The 19,000-nt window shown below is 48.3% G+C and overlaps 6 protein-coding genes across 6 annotated transcripts; 4 read left to right on the top strand and 2 right to left on the bottom strand.

Moving 5' to 3' along the window:
* Positions 1–1,202: 1,202 nt before the first annotated feature.
* On the top strand, positions 1,203–3,213 carry AO090026000245 (aminotransferase-like domain-containing protein; the record flags this gene model as incomplete). Its single annotated transcript, XM_001821676.3, has 8 exons — positions 1,203–1,349; positions 1,420–1,456; positions 1,535–1,566; positions 1,629–1,671; positions 1,724–1,891; positions 1,947–2,023; positions 2,070–2,894; positions 2,956–3,213. The coding sequence occupies 8 exons, from the start codon at positions 1,203–1,205 to the stop codon at positions 3,211–3,213; spliced, it is 1,587 nt and encodes a 528-aa protein (XP_001821728.1).
* A 2,501-nt stretch (positions 3,214–5,714) lies between these two features.
* AO090026000244 (putative serine/threonine protein kinase) lies at positions 5,715–8,264 on the top strand (the record flags this gene model as incomplete). Its single annotated transcript, XM_023236149.1, has 5 exons — positions 5,715–6,161; positions 6,272–6,386; positions 6,441–6,610; positions 6,659–7,293; positions 8,171–8,264. 5 exons carry the CDS (start codon positions 5,715–5,717, stop codon positions 8,262–8,264), a joined length of 1,461 nt encoding a protein of 486 aa, XP_023090960.1.
* A 666-nt stretch (positions 8,265–8,930) lies between these two features.
* AO090026000243 (endonuclease/exonuclease/phosphatase family protein) lies at positions 8,931–10,149 on the bottom strand (the record flags this gene model as incomplete). Its single annotated transcript, XM_023236150.1, has 2 exons — positions 8,931–9,436; positions 9,555–10,149. The coding sequence occupies 2 exons, from the start codon at positions 10,147–10,149 to the stop codon at positions 8,931–8,933; spliced, it is 1,101 nt and encodes a 366-aa protein (XP_023090959.1).
* Positions 10,150–10,753: 604 nt separating this feature from the next.
* On the top strand, positions 10,754–12,023 carry AO090026000242 (uncharacterized protein; the record flags this gene model as incomplete). Its single annotated transcript, XM_023236151.1, has 2 exons — positions 10,754–10,921; positions 10,971–12,023. 2 exons carry the CDS (start codon positions 10,754–10,756, stop codon positions 12,021–12,023), a joined length of 1,221 nt encoding a protein of 406 aa, XP_023090958.1.
* A 1,995-nt stretch (positions 12,024–14,018) lies between these two features.
* Positions 14,019–15,642, top strand: AO090026000241 (fungal specific transcription factor domain-containing protein; the record flags this gene model as incomplete). The annotated part of the gene is made up of 5 exons (XM_023236152.1): positions 14,019–14,579; positions 14,634–14,935; positions 14,999–15,138; positions 15,205–15,340; positions 15,402–15,642. The coding sequence occupies 5 exons, from the start codon at positions 14,019–14,021 to the stop codon at positions 15,640–15,642; spliced, it is 1,380 nt and encodes a 459-aa protein (XP_023090957.1).
* Positions 15,643–15,892: 250 nt separating this feature from the next.
* On the bottom strand, positions 15,893–18,448 carry AO090026000240 (uncharacterized protein; the record flags this gene model as incomplete). Its single annotated transcript, XM_023236153.1, has 3 exons — positions 15,893–16,243; positions 17,454–18,096; positions 18,153–18,448. 3 exons carry the CDS (start codon positions 18,446–18,448, stop codon positions 15,893–15,895), a joined length of 1,290 nt encoding a protein of 429 aa, XP_023090956.1.
* Positions 18,449–19,000: the final 552 nt, after the last annotated feature.

Here is a 19,000-nt window from a genome sequence, read left to right on the forward strand (position 1 = left end):
TTCAATTAGCTTAATTCATCGGTTATCTTGAACCGTACTTCAATAGTGTTTTTACCATAACTGACTTTACTAATCTATGAAGGGTGTTAACAATCATCATCGTTTAATCTATATCAGGGACTGAGTAACCTAGTTTACTTAGCTACCAGTACATGATATAAGATAAGCTCTCTCAGACGTACGCGGAACCTAACACAATGTCGGCACAGATCTTAGGGCACTTGATTAATTTACCTTACTTATCAGCCGAGAATAGGTACATGGACTAGATTGGCCCCATCGTCAAAGTTATACCAAAGTACTGGGTACTAGAAGCCCTGTGCTGATGCGTTTTGGGGCATATATATAGAACCTGTGCATGGGAATGGGCCGATTGGCAGAATATATACGGAGTATATTCGTAGATTCCTCGACAAATAATATAATTTTATGTATTGGCACTACGATTCCAAGACATGAAGAAGCTTGCTATTGCTGAATTCCCTGCCTAGTACTACATGGTATCAAGGGTAGCCGTGAATAACCATGATCTCCGCGTCACCGTAGTTTGGGAAGAGAGCTCGTGACACAGGGCGAATTAGTAATAAAATTGATTGGTATCCGATCCCGGCGGTAGCCTGGTCTATGCGCGCGGAGTTATACCCGGGTTACCGAGCATTACAGCCTGGGAGTGGTGATTATGCCGATGTTGTCGCATTCAATCTGTATTGTGATACCACACGTTACCATACTTATCTGTCCATCCCCGCGCCCTGCAGGTGATTTAAGGCGCGTTAAGCATCTGTCGGAACCATTCAGATGCTTGGATCTCTTTCTCAATTAGATAACAGAAACCCAATAACGGGCAATAATGGAGAAATGATATACCTAAAATAAGGGGTTGACAACTCAAAAGGATTTTGGCGTAATCGCTATCCCTCAATGGCGTCAGTACACCAATGTGAGCGGAAACCGGTCCGCTCGGCGGCGTTCCAAGCGGAGACAAAAAAAAAGGCGCTTATCGGTGTGTGTGACCTTTATCTTTCTTTCTCTGATTCATACCTACTTGTACTCCCGCTTTCCCCTACAATTGTTGTCTTTTCAGTAGGAGATTCAAATAATTATTCCTTTCAGACTTCTACAAAAGTATTCTGTACGCCAGTCAATCTATTAGGTGTAGCCTTTACCATACTGAATCCACTCAATCGCAAGCAATAGAGAAAATGAGCCCCCCGGCCGCTTTGGATAATGCGAATGGCTCTCCCGCGGCCCCTCTGACCGTGGAGGGTATTCCTGCCCTGAGGGCCAACAGCGCCCCAATTCCCAAGGGTGTTGCACCTGCGACGAGTAGTGATATGTTCAAAAGCCCGGTAAGCTCCTCTGTGGTAGATTAGTCCGGCTTTATGATTATGTGCTAATTGGAATACCATATTGCAATAGGCATGTTATACGAAGCCCAAAGCTAAACGCTGGGATCGTAAGTCTCTCGACAACGACCCTCTGCTTCTGAGCCGATGCTTTTCTCGATCACAAAATAGGGACTAACCAACTCTAGACATTCTCTCCACCGAAGCTAAATCTCGGAAGGTTTGTGTCATGCTATTGCTCAAGCGGGTTGGACTGACAAGCTAACTGGCTTTATGTGCTAGGTATCCACATTGAAGGGTGCCGCGAAATACTTGAAGAACCCAGGTAATTCCATTGCTTTTGCAAGCCATAGACGCTTCTAAAGTTTGTTCTCCAGGCCTCATATCTCTGGGTGGTGGACTGCCCTCTCCTGAATACTTTCCTTTCGAGGAGCTTGATATCAAGGTCCCCACTCCACCAGGATTTACGCCCGAAGCTACTCGCGAGTCTGGAACCGTTGTACACGCCGGCAAGAGTGATATTCGGGAAGGAAAGAGTCTATATGGTTAGTCGGCTTTCAGCCATTGTTCGCATCCGAGCTTTGAATTAACATTATGAAGATCTTGAGGTTGCTCTTAATTACGGTCAAGCCACGGGTGCTCCCCAACTGCTGAGATACGTCACAGAGCACACAGAGGTACGCTGGGCGATCTGAAGGACCGGAACGACGCTAATAAACACAGCTCATCCACAACCCCCCATACTCGGACTGGCAATGTTGTCTGAACTGTGGTAGCACCTTCGGATGGGATGTGGCACTCAGACTCTTTTGCGAACGGGGCGATTATATCATGATGGAAGAATATACCTTCTCTAGCGCACAGGAAACGGCCCTCCCCCAGGGCTTGAAGGTGGCACCTGTTAAGATGGACGAAGAGGGCCTTTTGCCCGAGTCCCTTGACGAGGTCCTGAGTAACTGGGATGAAAGCGCTCGGGGTGCTCGCAAGCCCTTCGTTCTCTACACTATCCCTACAGGACAGAACCCTACGGGCGCTACCCAACAGGCGGAGAGACGCAAGGCAGTCTACAAGGTTGCCCAGAAGCACGACGTTTATATTGTGGAGGACGAACCCTATTACTTCTTGCAGATGCAGCCATACGCTGGAGCTGATGGCGAGCCCGTTCCACCGCCCGCCAACCACGAAGAATTTATCAAGTCTCTTATCCCTTCCTACCTGAGCCTTGACACTGATGGTCGTGTGCTTCGGCTGGAATCTTTCTCTAAGGTTCTTGCTCCTGGCTCCCGGGTTGGCTGGGCTGTCGGATCCGAGCAAATCATCGAACGCTTCACCAGAACCTGCGAGACTAGTTCTCAGAACCCAAGCGGCATCTCGCAGCTTGTGCTTTATAAGCTCTTGGAGGAGCAATGGGGCCACGCTGGATACCTAGACTGGCTGATCAACCTTCGTATGTCTTACACGGCGCGCAGAGACTCCATGATGCATGCGTGTGAGAAGTATCTCCCCCGAGAACTTGCCCATTGGAACCCCCCTGCAGCAGGGATGTTTGTAAGTTCAGAACTTTCCTGAATCCTTTATCCCTCATGACCAAGGCACTGACAAGAAACAGCATTGGATCGAAATCGACTGGCGGAAGCACCCGAGACTTTCGTCTGGCAAGACACGCGAAGAAATCGAGGAGGAAGTTTTCCAGGCCGCAGTTAACAACGGCGTGCTGATCTCTCGTGGCAGCTGGTTCAAGGCTCAAGGCGCGAGCGAGGAGAAGTTGTTCTTCCGTGCTACATTTGCTGCCGCTAGCTCCGATGCTATTGCTGAAGCAATTTCCCGTTTCGGTACAACTCTGAGACAAGAGTTTGGTCTGAACTGAGCTGGCAATTTAGAACACGCAAATTGGTTTAATGAGAGATGCATAGATAAATTGTAGATATTTGACCTGGAAACCAGATGCACTTAATAGGAGCTGTCTAAAAACTTAAATGTCATCGTAGCTGTAAGCATCAGTTCACAAGTTTGTGGACATATTTTCGTTGAGAGCCATACAGTAGAAAGCACTGCCTTCGCACGGCAAAATAATGTTCCGCGTGGACCAGTGGTAACGTGACATGTCTGGAACTTCGATGGAACGTTTCTTGTGCTTCTCCGTAGAACCCCAACAATGACCAATCTTTTCTGATGATCAAGGACCTTGTTCGGCCATAATGTTCTATTTTCTTCTTTTAGACCTTATGGTGTGATTTTTAATAGATTGTGATCCTCATTCTTTGATTCCTTACACCTCCTTCCTTTCAAACACGTTGATTAATTAGAAGATCGTGAAATACTATAGTAATTAGATTTGGATATACCCATGATCAATTGTGTGGTAAGTCAGCTGAAAGCCTTGAAGATTATCGTGGAATCCTTTTCTACAACATTTCCCACATTGTATACCCCGTAGGTGGTGTGCATGTAACTACTGTTTTCCCTCTTGATCCTTGTGGCATGAGAATGAGTTTCAATGCAAGATAGATACTCGATTCACAATGTGAATAGCGGGGAACTCTTTTCTCTTATCTATTTCACAACCATAATTTTACGCCCGCTTGTACCAGCTTTATCTTCATTCCCTGTATTCCCTGTGTCAATATAGATACTGCGACTATTTCCATGGTCCCATGCTAATACTAGGGATATCAGTTGTTGAATATTGCCTGTTACTACAATAAAGCGGTGTCAATCCTTTCATGGCTGGTCACGTACAGAAGCTCTTTCATCTTGGTGAACTGTCGGCCGAATAAGTCCTTCCAGCGTAACAGCGATTGGACGGACTCGCCTAGCATTATTCCTGATTTGGATATCACTGCACTGTATACCAACCGTGACCGAGAGTGAATTGCAGTGACAACCCGCCACCTCTCAGTCTGGTGATCGGCCAATTGATTGGTTTCACGCTAACGTTAGTGCCCGCTCTTAGCGCGGCTGGGATTATCTTCGCTGCCAGTGCCAATCTTGCAATAAAAGCATCGACACCTTGATTCCATCGCTATCAACTTCAGGGCTTTCAGCCCGTATAAGAGGAACATCGCCAGAGCTAATATCTCGTGGAAGGTGCTGGTGTATTGTGAAGTGTCGGTAGTATTGTTAGATCAAGTAGACCTGTTCCATGACCCCCTTCTTAGGGATCGTCCGTCGTTGATGTATTAGAGCAGATGCTGCGTGGCATTGAGTTCTGGATCATCTCATAGCAATCTTTCTACACCTTAGAAAGAAGTTGTGTCTCGATAGAAGCGCAGGTCAGTATGCCGACTTTCGTTCCTTTCCCCCTCCTCGTTTCTGTTCTGTTGTTGTTTTCCCTCCCTGCTGTTTCCTCTCCTTCCTATTTCTTCCACCCGCCATACATGATAAGCCTGGAAGATCAGGCGCGTATTCCTTCATCCATGTCCTTGTTTACCATCCCACTATATCGTCGTTTCACGGAAGCTTTCAAGGATGGGTGGCTCCAAGGTCGCAGAGAACCGAAGATGCGCCTGCCGGTTTGGCCTTCTTCTGACCATCTGGCCCGTCGTATGCTGACTTTTACCTCAATGCAGAGCTAAGGCTTATCCGGAAGGTTTAGCGCGTTTTGGCTTTGGGGTCTCATCTGAGCTTAAACAGAGAGTGCTGCATAACGAGAAGTTTGGACAGCCGTTACAAAAGACATTCTTTGCACCTGGTAGCAGTTTCGCTTCAAAAGAAGTCTGTCCTTGTGAACGGACCCGTTGCATTTGCTCAAAAGCGCCTCGTGACCCTTTCCACACTAGTTCTTCGAGGCACCTCCACTCGCCTATTGTAAAACCATTCAAGAGCGCATCGAGGAAGGCCAGTAAGTCGATAGGCTCTCTTAGCCTAACTTCGGCTATCAAAAGTCTTTTTGGTCACGGGAGAAGAAAACCCGAGTTGAAAGATCAAGGCGACTTCTGGGAAAGGTATTACCAATCCTACAGAGAAGGGCCACCCTATCATACGCGACAAGTCTCAAACCCACTTTCTCCAGCGCGCCTCAGGAAACGAAAACCACGCTCAACAAGTGACCTTTTACATAGAAGATCAGGCAGTGTTGGGCAGAAGTGTTACTCCCGGCCCGGAGAAAGTGAATTTCCCATCTCGCAGTCGTCGCAGTATTCCTCACCTTACCACCAAACCTCCTACCCCGCCGACTATTTCTCACTCTCTCCACACGACGAGCCTATTGACGAAACAGCTCCAATCCAGAAGCTGAATTCTCGGGGCCTGGCCGAAGAGCAAGCAGTCAAAAGCCAGGACTCGTTACTTCCTCCAACACCGGAGCCCTTGAGATATTGCGATCTGCGTGAAAACAAGACAGTCTTTCCCAAGCCCTCGATCTCTACCATGGATCCTCCTCGTGGCTCTAAGTTCCTGGACCCGACGTCTGCCATGGCCGCTATTACGAAGCACAAAGCAGAGGCCATCAAGCTTGCGCGTGAGCAGGGCGTCGCGGTCCAGGAGATGTGTCGTAGAGCGAAAACTGATACTCCCCCGTATGAATTCGAGGAGTTGATTGGCAAAGGTGCTTATGGTCGCGTTTACAAAGGCCACCAACTGCCCTCGCGCAAAGTGGTTGCGATCAAAGTCATGGATATTGATTCGTTGGACTACAAGAGTGTTCGGGACTTCCGCGACGAATCTATAAAAGACTTCATTCATGAGACGAAGGTCATGAAACAGGTTAAAGATTCAGGAGCAAAGAATATCAACGAAATAATTGAAGCTATCTCTATTCACTCGCAGCTGTGGTTGGTGTGTGAGTACTGCCCCGGTGGAAGCGTCAGGACATTGGTAAGTCTGCACTTTCTTACCCCCCTTATAGCCCACCGTGCTTTTTCTTTGATCATCTGGTGTCCGGACGACCGAAGCTTGCTTATTACTTCAATTGCTGATTATATAAGATGAGAGCTACGGGTGATCAACTTGATGAAAAGTTTCTCATCCCTGTAGCCCGTGAGCTTGCTGCTGGCTTACGTGCTATCCACGACGCTGGCATCATTCACCGAGATATCAAAGGTAAGATCGATTTTGGACAGTATCAAACCTACGGACGCTAATATTCTCACAAAGCGGCCAATATCCTGATTCACGAGGAGGGTCGATTGCAAATTTGCGACTTCGGTGTGGCTGGAGTGCTACAATCACAGTTGGACAAGCGGTCGACCTGGATTGGAACACCCCACTGGATGCCACCAGAGATGTTTTCTACGCGCGGCGAAGCACACAAATATGGTAGCGAGGTTAGATTTCCTAGTCTCTGACATAGCATGACATACTAACCGGGATAGATCGATGTATGGGCCTATGGCTGCACGCTGTTCGAAATCGCAACGGGAAACCCCCCGAACTCAAATTTGCGAGAGCGAATGCAGATAGGAAGACAACTTAACCGCGTCGCTCCCAAATTGGAAAATGCCAAATACAGTGAAGGGCTTAAAGACATTGTCTCTTATGTGTTAGAATCAAACCCTTCTAATCGACCAACCATGGCAGACGTACAATTGCATGCATATATTGCGGATACTGAGGAGGCCTATCCCACAGCGTCTCTGAGTGAGCTAGTGCGAATCTATTATCAGTGGTCGCAGCGGGGAGGACAGCGGATCTCCTTATTCCACCCTGGAGGCGCAGCGGCCGCGGAGATGCCAGGCACAACTATGGACTCAGATAGCGACTGGAATTTCAGTACCACTGATGGGTTTGAACGAAGATTCTCTGTCATTGACCTTGACCAGATAGCTGCATCTTTGGCAGAGATGGAGGACGAAATTAGCACTACTAATATGCAGCCTCCACGAGAATCATTCGACGATCCGGCTGAGCGGGCAATGACCAAGGAAGACCAAGCTAACTTCGATGAGCGTGTCCGACGAGGCGCCGAAGCTATGGAGGGACTTTTCAATGAAGAGAAACCAAGCTATACGTACGAGACAAAGAATGATTTTGTCCCCATTGAGGAAAAGCAGCCGGTTTCCGACTTACCTCTCCGCACCGAAACCGATCGCTCTTCCGTCACTTCGACCTTTATCGATATTGACATTGGCTCATTTGATTCCTCGCACTATGCAGCTGGAGCTTCGTCGGCGCAGCCTTTTCAACTTGCTGATGCAGATACTATCAAGGCGAACAGATCTAGTGGTCGTCAATCCCGCAATCCTAGTGATAGTCGTTCCCGCTCATCAAGCAGTGATGTCAGTAACCGTGAAATTCAAGATTTGACTTACCAGCCCCAGAGTGGCCCGCGACCCCCAACAATGGATTGGAAATTCCCAGTTTTCATGCAAGCCCCGGAGCAGGAACCCCAAACGGAATCCCATACGGAATCCCAAACGGAATCCCAAACGGAACCCCAAATGGAAACCTCGCAGGAACCGACATCTGTGGAGCCTGAATCCACAGCAAGGCGTGCAACGATGGATTGGACCTTTCCTGTCATGACGGCGGCTACAGGCGAGGACCAGGATGGTAACGTGGATGATATGGATAACAGTCGTTATGATACTCTAAGGGCACCGGTTCTAGACCTTGAGCCTGCGGCGCCGATGCGACCCACTAGTATTGGGGAGCCTGGTGATTCTCGGCCATCCACATCGGCATCCACTCATTCTCGTGCTAGTGTGTCGATAAGCTCGGATACTGACTATGACCCGTTCCGATTTGATCGGCCTTCCACTCCACCGGGCGGCATTCCACCGCAACGGCAAATCTTGGAAAATGACTATCCAGAACTTCTAACATCTACTGATGACCAGGATGATGATCAGTCATCTGTGTTAGACGGACCTGGACCAGATGAGGAGGAGAGCCACCCCGTTTGGCAAGATAACTCTGGCGTATCAGATCCGACTCTGCAGTCCGAGCCATTCCCGACTGCCATCCCAACAAAGGACTTAGAGCCCAACCCTCCGTTTGCCGGAAGGGATGACTCTCCATCATCCGAGCCATTACCCACAGTTCGACGCGCTCCACTTCCAAGTGCACTCGATGGAATGGAACCTATTCTATTCCCTGATCTTGTGCCTCCTCGACTTGAAGTGATGCATGAAGGGGCAGATGAGGGTGATGTGACGGCCGAGATGGATCGACTATTAGGTGATTTGTTGAGTGCGCTCTCAGCCACGGGTGAGGCACTTTCGCGCACTAGGTTCGGACCAGAAGTCGCCAATGGAAAGAGCTCGACGCCTGAGATTCCTGAGTAGTTCTTGGCCTTGGGTTGGTCGTTATTTTTGCTAATGGATGAATGCTCTCCTGGCGGACATGGAGGTCTACGACTCACGACTTGTTCATTTGCACAATCGATCTTTCTTAATGTCGCGATTGCCTACAATGGTGGCTAGCATTCAATTCATTTGGGAGCCCTGTAAATTATTTACATCTCGGTGGCTATCTTATTTGGGTTCCTCGGCGGTAGTCTGATCACAGCAGGCTGTTGTACCCGAAGATAAAAGGACAAACATCAAAAATACGTCAGAAGTAGGGAGGAAATAATAATAAATGAAAGAAAATAATGGACTCAGTCGGATTATCGCTTTATTTTTGAGACACTTGTCATCATCTAGTCTACTCTCCCCCCAATCTCGTAATTCTAAAGTCAGCACACAATCCCAAATGATCGGTAATCCACACTTCCTCCCCTTTCTCATCCTCGGTCTCCTCATCGCTCACATCCGGATATTCGATCCAAACCATTTCACCAGCTCCAATCCTCTCCAGCCTCTCCACCTCCAACCCACCACAAAACAGAACCTTGTCCATACGAGAACATCCAAACTTCTCCCTTAACCAATTGGGAATCTGCTGACCCCACGTGAAGCTCTCCTCCGTGCCATCCTTCCCACCAAGAACCAGAAACGCATCGCGGAGCGCACACTCATTCGGCGCGGTGAGATCCTCAGGCGCGAAGGCATTGAGGTCACCGGCTAATATGGCCGCGTGCGGAGTGGGTAAGTCTGTCTCTCCTGGTCCAGACCCATGCATGAACTGCGAAGCGAGATGGAGTTGCATCGGTCTGATTGGGGGGTTGGAGAGGAGACTTTCGAGGTGGGTGTTGCAGAGACGAAGGGTTCCTGGATTCTGCCTTAGCATATTTCTACTCAAAAACACCCGAAGCATAAGGCGTCTCTAAAAGAATAAAGGAAAAAGAACAATAAGAGAGAGAAAGAAAAAGGACTATACCAATCTCACCACCAGTTTCTCCTCCCTCTTGACAATCCAAATCCACGAAAAGCCCGTCTCTCTGCATTCTAGACGTCGAATACGGGACCCTAAAAACCCGCTGTACATGACACCGTCTATCTATCAGTGTCGTCGTTCCGTAGGACCCTCTCCACTGTGTATGGTTCAAATCGGTAATGAAGAAGTGATCCTGTATCCATTTTGTTTGTTGGATGATGGTTAGATCGTTGGGGACCATTTCTTGAAGGAAAATTATATTTATTGGTGTAACGTCGTTATTTTTGTCATCGCTGGGTTTGAGGAGGACTGTTGAAAGATAGTTTAGGCCAGCTTGAGTCCGTTCTGCTTTGCAGGGCTGCTGAAAGTCGATATTCCAGGTTGTTAGGGTGAAGGTTTTGAGAGGAGTTGTGTTGGTGTTTATTGTAGTTGTAGTTGTAGTTGTGGTTGTGGGTTCCACGGTGGAGTCTGTTTCAACCGGGCTCCATGTCTGGGTAGTGTGGTTGTAGCTGTAGTACGGTTGTGGGTCTGGCATATCGGGCATGATGGAGCCTTTTGGAGATAGCGCTTGGAGGCGCTTGAAGATGGAGATTGGCCGTTGGGTCATGGTGAAGATAATTTGTCGTGATGTTTGGTGAGGAGAGAGGTTTAGGAATGGAGGAGCATGAGATGTTATAGTAGTACATACTGTTGTGGGGTCACTGACTGCCAACAAGTTCCAAATGACATCGGGGTATATTTTCGGTTAGTCAATTTCTGGGGGTAGACCAAGTGACTGTCCAATCAGGTTCTTGGGATGTGCAGGTCCAATGTGTGGAATGTAGTAGACATCCATTTCCTGGCATATTTGACTGTGGCAGTTGAAAAGAAGGTGGTCCTATTCTTGAGTATAATAGTACTCTGCTACATTCTAAGTATGTGCATTTCTTTCTTTGTCCTTGACAACATCTTTCCTATCTAGTCCCCATGGTGAGCTTTGTATAAAGCAGTTCACCATCCCTATTAGTGGCCACTGTTGAGAACATCATTTTATTATGTATGGTTGCCACGGCATCAAGACACGTACGCATGCTATATTGGTGCAGTGTCTTCACGTCCAGTCACGTCACGTCCTTTCTCGGCGATGAGCATTTGTTTTCTTCTCATTAGAGATGTGACCTTCCTCTCTTTGTCCTCATTGTTCCTGCTGGATTCGCCAACCTACACCCACAATGGCTTCAATCGCCAGCAGGTCATCTCTCTTCGAGTCGCCGTTAGTTCCTAGATCACCTCAGCAGTGGAAGGGCGCTCTACAGGGCGTCAAGCTTCTGTATATCCAGCGCCAGTACAAACAATGTGCTGCCCGAGCCACGGAGCTGCTTGAGAAAGCAAGAGAACCAGTATGTATTTATGTCTGTCCCATACAGGACTAAGACTAATATAGAGCAGCTGCATCCCGTCTACAAGACATATCTCTACTTCTACAGCGCAGTTTGCTACGAGGAGATGGGGCGAGCCGCTCACAAGTACTCCAGCACCAAGGTTCCATTGTTGCAAGGCGCGTTAGACCGGTTTGACATCTGCAGCACAGTTTTGCCCTCTCCCATACCAGTATCAAGCCGTACTTCGGAGGGGTCGGACTTCCCCTCGCTGGGAGAATCCTCTTCGCCTTCTGAGTTTTCAAACAGTCCATCACCCATATCTAGCCTTGTGACCAGCATCACAGATATCATCGACAGAACCATTCAGTGGAAAGAAGAGGACCCGTTCATCTCGGACAGTGATTCCTGTTCAGATACGGACATTGTGGTCGTGAACAAAATTGCCGATGACATAGCAAATCACCTTCTTGTTCCTCCTCCATTGACTTTCAGGAAGTCTTCAGATGAGATTCTCCCACTTACGGCAGTCACCCATGATCCAGGCCACACTGCAGCTCGGAGCGAGAGACCAGACCGAGCTCGTTTGCCTCCTCCACTGCCTATAAAGATTGTCCCTCGTACAGCCTCAGGCAAATACAAGAGAACGGTTGATTCACCCCTAAACAACAGAGATTCCCGACTATGCACAGATGACTTACTCATCGATCTAAGCCAAAAGAAGAGTGAACCTGCGACCCCACACTACAGTGATTCCATCAGGCGCTACAATAGTAGTATCCGATCTCTGCGGTCTCAAATCGACTCGAGCATGAACTCAATTCATGTGCTGATTGATGAAGTCGAAGAGAAGCAGCATACCCGCAAAATGGCCAAGACTATCAAGCGATCGGCATCTTTCTGGAGTTTCAGTCCTATCAAAGGTGGTGATGGATGCTGGGAGAAAGCTGAAGTTCCGAAACGTTCCCCGGGCAAAGAGACTAAGCAGGAGAGAATTGAACGACTAGGCAATGAAGGATGGAAGACTGTGGGACTGCGATCTGCAGCGCGAGGATGGAAAGGAGGAGAGTACTACAAGGCCTATTGCAGTTCTATTTTGGATGAGCTTTACTTGGAGTCGTGAGTGTTTTATTCTGGGCCGGAGTGACAGTTTGGATGCCGGGGGTTTGCCGAGGTATGGCTTGGCTATTGGTGTTGATAGGTCTGAGTCATAAAAGATGTCTTGTATGAGTATTGGAGGCTATGTTGGATGATATTGATTCATGGAAAAGTGCATGAAAAGTTGCTATTCAACACTATGTCTTGGGCCACTATTGCAGTATTCAGTCATGGCAACCATTAACCCAATGAAGCAATCAAAAGCTCGCCATAATAAAGTGCAGGCTAACAGTCCCATTCAACATCGCGAGTTATAAAATCCTAACTCATAAGTTGACCCACAACCATCGCTACCTAGTTCTGTCATTCGTCTCCACCCCATTGAATATAGTCATTTTACCCTTTCTCTACACCTCCTGTCAACGCCTTCCTTAAGCCTCAGTGTCTTTTTACAGCTACAATCTTCTTTTAGTAAGCTAGATTTTGGGTAGTTTTTCTTATATTACTCTCATTCTCCCACCACAACCAGCAAGACTTTCCATTTCCCTCCAGCGCACTGGGCACTAGAAGAAAAGTCGTGTGAGACGATTATAACCAACCTTTACCAGCTCAGTGGCACCTAGTGCTTCTTCCAGTGTTCGTCAGTATCCGCTTCCGCGAACCTTTCAATTCCACCGACCACGCCACCCTCACCCACCTCCCAGTGACCACTTTGAATGTTTGAGGCCCAATTTTGCAGTACCTTATGTATCTGCACATCCCGCAGATCCACGAAACCATTATATCTAGGCTGGTAAAGATCACCGTGTGTCCTTTCGGCCTGGTACATCATCCAAGGGGTCCACGCCCATCTGCTGATTATTGATATTGGCTAGAGTCATGCCGAAAACCTACCGTGTTGATCCTGATCTCGAGGACGAGTCAAGGGGTTCCACCGTCAACAAACGGCACACGCTAATCGACATGCACAGAGTTGTATTATTTTCTACACTGGCAAGGAGCACAAATGCCGCCAGTTCAAGTGATCCGCGTATAAGTGCCTTACCAGAAAACAATGAAGTATGTGTTATTCTAAGGAAGTATATACCACAGTTCCCTCCATCAACTGTGGACCTTACAAAGAACAACCTCACCGACAAACTAAGAATACAAGAAAGATTACTCCAAAACACCAACTTAGAATTTTCTCATTATCGTAGAGCTCTATTGCTATAGTTACAATGCCTGTGATATACCTAAAGCAAACTCTTGAATAATACAGCTTTCCTACTTTTTTAGAGCTGAAAATACTCTTCCTCTCCTCCTCGGCTATTTAAATCCTTAGGTAGCTTAGACAGTATAGTTGGTTGTTAAATTGCTTCAATTTAATGGGACGCGCAGAAAACACGTGAGGTGGCTGGCTCGCTTGTGGATTACGCTAATATATGGCAATCCCGCAGCATCGGATCGGACATTATTCCTCACACTCAAGCAAGATCGAGACTTGGATAACTCAGGAGGGATTTACTTCTGAGTAAAAACCCATCGTGTTCCTAGTGGCTCTGTCTAGTTACTATCTTCTCTTGGTGCTGCCCCCTCCCATGTCAGACCGTGAGCCCAGTGGGAAGTCCACTAGCCGGGTGATCCGCCGACGCCGCAAATGTCTTGCCTGCGACGCCTGTTCGAAGAGGAAGGTAATTACAATCATTACTCTGCTCATATTCATTCACCATTAGCACACAACTTACGTCGTTGCCAAATATTTGGCACTTGAAGATTCAATGCGACCGAGCAACCCCTAAGTGTAATTGGTGTTATCACCACGACATTCCTTGTCTATATACCCGTAATGGAGCTCAGTTGAGGCAGCAACAGCACCAGATTTCAGAGTAAGGCGACGTTTCCCCCCTCATTAACTGTCATCGTTTGACTCTTGGCTAGACCTAATACTCCCTCTCCCGAGAACAGTTGTCATAGCGCTCCAGGTATGTTGGGTCAATGAACTATCAAGACACGCATTCCATTCTCTAAGAACAATAATATGATCGTAGATTTTGCGTGGAATCCGGAGGCTACACGCACAAAGACTCCCGATCCTAATCTGCGCTTTCCGGGACTAGCCCTTAGGAGTATCTGTGTGTTCAATGGCTTGCCCTTTCTTTCCTCTGGGGGTCGGCAGTGGATCAAGGCACAGACAGGGGAAGATGTGGATTTGAACCAATATCAGCCCCCCAAGCGGATCTCGTCTCTTCGTCCCACGACCACTCGCGCTATACACCTGCCGAGCAAAAGTCTTCTTTTTCAACGCTTCCAAGAGTACAAATCGTCTATCTTTTCGGAGATATTCCCCTTCATCAACCCGCAGTTTTTCGAGGACACAGTTCGGGAGGCTTACCGAGAGCAATCTTCCTTAACTTGTAGTAATGACAGTGCCAAGGCATGCATCTTTGCATTCATGGCTGTGACTTCTATGTTCTTCAATTCTACTGATAATCATGGAATTCTTGACTCAGATTGTTATGCTCACGCGGCTTATGATCTAGTGCCAGGGTTCTTTCGGGACTCTGTAACAATGGAAGGCTTACAGGCGTTACTTATGCTGGTAAGTCATATCTTATTCACGGTTGAGGGGCGCACCTGATTAGAAGCGTCACAGTGCCTCTACAGTGAGTCTGTTCTCGGCGACCAGCTGGGTGTGGAACTACTATTCGCAACTGCAACTCGATTTGTCTTCCACCTTGGTGGCCATATCTTCCCTAAAGCAGTGGATGTTGATGAGTTCAGCCGCAGATCTTTAGACCTGCGACTGCATATTCGGAATCTGTTCTGGCTCTGCTACATATTTAACCAGGAGTACAGTCTGCGGACGGGTCTTCCTCCTAGTCTTGACGACGCGCACTGCGACCTCACACTTTGTGAAACTGCTACCACAGATGCTCAGAATATCGGGCTGTCGAGGTGTTCGCCTCTCTTCATCCCAGTAGCGCGCATGGCGATCATTCAATCGCGGATCTATCGCAGACTGTACTCTGTCGTAGCTCAAAACAAAACGGATGCCGAACTACTATCCACCATTCGTGATCTTGATCAGCTTTTGGAAGACTGGAAACTCTCAATTCCTATGGATGTACGACCATCCCTTACACATCGTCCGACAGGTGGTGAGGACATACCGTCTTCAATCTTTCAACTACAATATCATTATTGTATGGTAACAATTCATCAAGTAAGTGGACGCTGTATGTCATGGACCCAGGACACGCGTGGCCTCGGCTCCAGTCTCGCCATAAGTGTGGAGGCAAGCCGATCACTGCTGAAGATAGTGTCGCATTCTGAGCTTCAGATTCACCGCTATAACCTTCTGTTAGTCCACACCCCGCTCAAAAACACCTATAGCTATCCAGCTCATCACCTCTCTTTCTAGTTTCTGCCTTCCTTATGTTACCGCCGCGATGATCCACCTCTTCTGTGACATCCTCATCCACCCTCGTGATAAGGCCTGTCATGCTAACCTTGAATTAATTGACATGGCTCGGGACCGCATGCTGGCGCAGCTATGGCCACAGGCTCCTACTTCTTTCAAGATGCAGGTCCAGTTCGTGAAGGGTCTCAGTATTGAAGTACAACGCCTTGCGCGCAGTGCAATTCGGAAAGCGGCAGTTTAACTTTGGCTCCGCCTCGGGAGCTGATCTCCTTCATCGCCCACACCCTCCATTAATATCTTTGTATCACAGGTGCAATCATGAGTCTCGAATCACGTTGTACCACTTAGGCCGGATGGAGACTACATTAACACGAATCCAAACGCAGTAAAAAAAGAAGTTACATTGAATCTCTAACTATATACAATGGTCTATCCACAGACTTCGGAAGGATGTTGGACGGAGTCGTATCCTGTATCTCTCAAACGCCTGACTACCTCGCGAGGCCAGCAATGACATCCTCTCTCCAGGACCACAAGCCAGCCCAGGTAGCACCTGGGCCGATCATGAACTGGCCCACGATAACAGCAAGGGCGGCCTTGACAGCACTACGCGTTTGAATGTATCCAAGGCGACGAAGGTCCCAAATAGAGTACAGATTTCCGCCTATATAGCCCGCTAATGCTGTCACAGCGTCGTACCGGAAGAACGTAGCTATCTGCTCCGAAATGGTCGTGATGTTCCACTCGGCCCGGAAGGGGTTTGGCAAACCAAAGAAGGCCCTCCCTATCGAGATATTGGGATGGGACCACGCGTATGCCATTGTTGCGACGTGTACGGTTGACTGCACAGCAAACGCATATGTGTACACTTGCTTGAGGACTGGTACATCGTGTTTCTCATAGCGCTCGAATGAACCCCCATCCACTCGTGGGGCTTCGTGACTGAGTCGCCACCGCTTGAAGCCGGCTGAGAGGACCACTGTCAAGACGTTAACCAAGGGCGGTGCGAATTGCCAGAGCGCAACCCAGTGCTGCCAGGCTGCAAGATTAGGGTTTGACGCGAAGACCATGATCGTTGGCAGTACAAAGCCCAAAGTGACCGCTGGGATTAGGGAGCTAGCTACATCTCTGGGGACTGCACGTCCAGCAACGCCCTCGTGGGTATAGAGGGAGCTTAAAATAGCATGGAGGGGAGCTATTCGTCCAATTCCCTGGACTTGCATGCCAGCAGTGAAGATGATTGGTAGGGCTAAGAGCGATCCCTGATTCCCCAGGCGGTAAGCCTCGATGGTGTATATCAGGAGTGGCGAGATAAGCTGAGGGAGAAAATTGATAAGGTGCAGCCTCGCCGAAGGGTCTTTATCCAAGATGGGGAAAGATAAAATTGACACCAGCTTGTTCAAAAGTTTTTGGCCGGGGCTGTCACCTAGCCATGAGATGATAACCGAACCAGATTCTCCCCAGCCGCCGAGACTCGAAAAAGGCAATCGGAATGCCTTTGTTGTGACAAAAAGAACGGCCCCCATGCTCCCTATGAAGCCCCAACGGATGAGCCTGGATATATTTTGATCAATGGGTTTGGCTGGCAGCTCATCATTGAAAGGAATGACTCTCGACCGATGTGGGACATGGAGTTTCTCTACGGTGGCGGCACCTGCGTATGCCTGTCCCATCCGGCTGAAGACCAGCTCATTCCCCACAAAGGGTAGGACAAGATTGTTCGCTATTGTAGAGACCAGCGGGTTCTCGTACGCATTGAGTGCCTGCATCTCATGGGAATTGCGGACGATCATTTGAGCACGATCATACCTTTTGGACTGTGTTTCGCACAGGATGTCCTCTATGTCTCGATCGGACAGATTAGCCAAGCTACCACCATGGCTTTCTTTCTTTCGCAAGATGGCATTAAGGAACTCGGCGCAAGATTCCATTGCCCCATTAGCACCTTGGCCGCCAATAGGATTTGGCTATAATATAGACGAAGATAAGGTGTCAGCCATCTGGATGGGAAAGGCGCAGTGCGTCTGAGTATACAGAACTCATGGTACTTACCTTGTGCGCTGAGTCCCCAAAAGTAATGATCCTCTTGAAAAACCACTTTTGGTAAACAATCTCGTGCAAAGGTGTCAATGCTGACGATAGTCGCTTGTCGAAGACGTGGCCGAAGGTGACTTTTCTTGTGATGGGAAGATTGTAATTTTGCTTGACGAAATCGGCCTCGTCTTCCTGGGTATACTTGGGTATATCCTTCCCATACTTCTCTTGCGGCAGTTTATCAAACAGAAACCAATACACCCGGCCTTCTGGCCCCGACACAACGAGCTGCGACTGGCCATTGCCCATCACAATGTTCTGCTCGCCTGCGACCCATCCAGGGACATGTTGAGCGATGCCGAAGCTGCAACGGTAGTAGCAAGGAACATTATCCTCCTCTTTGGCAGGGAAGTATCCTGGCTGGAGCTTGTTGCCCAAGTCTCTCATAAGAGATCGCACCTTACTGTGGATGCCGTCTGCGCCCACAACGAGTGTACCAGTGTAGACCGAGCCATCTGCGGTCGTGACATTGACACCTCCATCAATTAGGTCTATATTGCTGACTTTCCTGTTGAGCAATACCCTATCTTTATGCTTGATCGTGTCGTGTAGGATCTCTAGAAGTTTCTGCCGATCAAAGAAAAGCAGGCCATACCCGTATCTGTGCCTGCGTTAGAGTGAAACGATAGCCCATCAGCTAAGTAGGTCTCTACGTACCTTCTCTCCAAGTGCTTGAACATCTGATGTAGGGCGGAGAGTACATCACCTTTTCTATCCCGCATATATGCGACTTCGAGATGCTGGACGGACAGGTTGGCGATTCGCTCGTAACACCCAAGTTGATCTAGTATGCGCAGGCCATTGGGAAACAGACCAATGCTAGCACCCACTGGAGGTGCGATTTCCGAGTGTGCTTCGAGGAGAACATAATCAAGGTCGAACCTCTCCAGCATGTTGGCCAAGGTCAGGCCGGCAATGCCTCCACCGGCGATAATGATCTTAAACTCCGCCATGGAACTGGTTTATCTGGATGAAGTGCTGGTGTGAGACAAAGGATACATATTCCAGTATTCATGATTGCGTGCGTGACACAAAGATTTAAATATTCGTCCCCTAACCTTGTATCATACCTGCCACAGCTCCTCCATCACCACGCAAGCATATAAAAGCGCTTATGTCAGCGGCTTCAAGCACTTTTAGTTAGCTTCAATGCCCCTAAAGTGGACCCACCTGAAGGTCTTATGCCGCTGAATCATGCTCTGTTGATCTTCACAGATCTCCCGATATGGAAAGGATAAGCCATAGACAGCCTAGATATCGACATCCACTCTTGCCGGAAGATCTAGCGAGGAGTTTTCGGAACTGAGGACATCCGTGCCGAATCGCCATCCATCGGAGGAAACTCATCGTGCTAAAAACACATCCTATAGATGATCAGTGGGTTTGTTTGTGCCTAGGTAAGGCGATAAGTATTATTTCTGGATACTATCATGCATGATGCGAGAAGTTTCCTATGTTCCGCCTGTATGCTGAAGCATTTGAGTGGAAAGATGTTATACCCATTC

Source organism: Aspergillus oryzae, chromosome 3 (assembly GCF_000184455.2).
Source record: "Aspergillus oryzae RIB40 DNA, chromosome 3".
Taxonomy (NCBI): Eukaryota; Fungi; Ascomycota; class Eurotiomycetes; order Eurotiales; family Aspergillaceae; genus Aspergillus; species Aspergillus oryzae.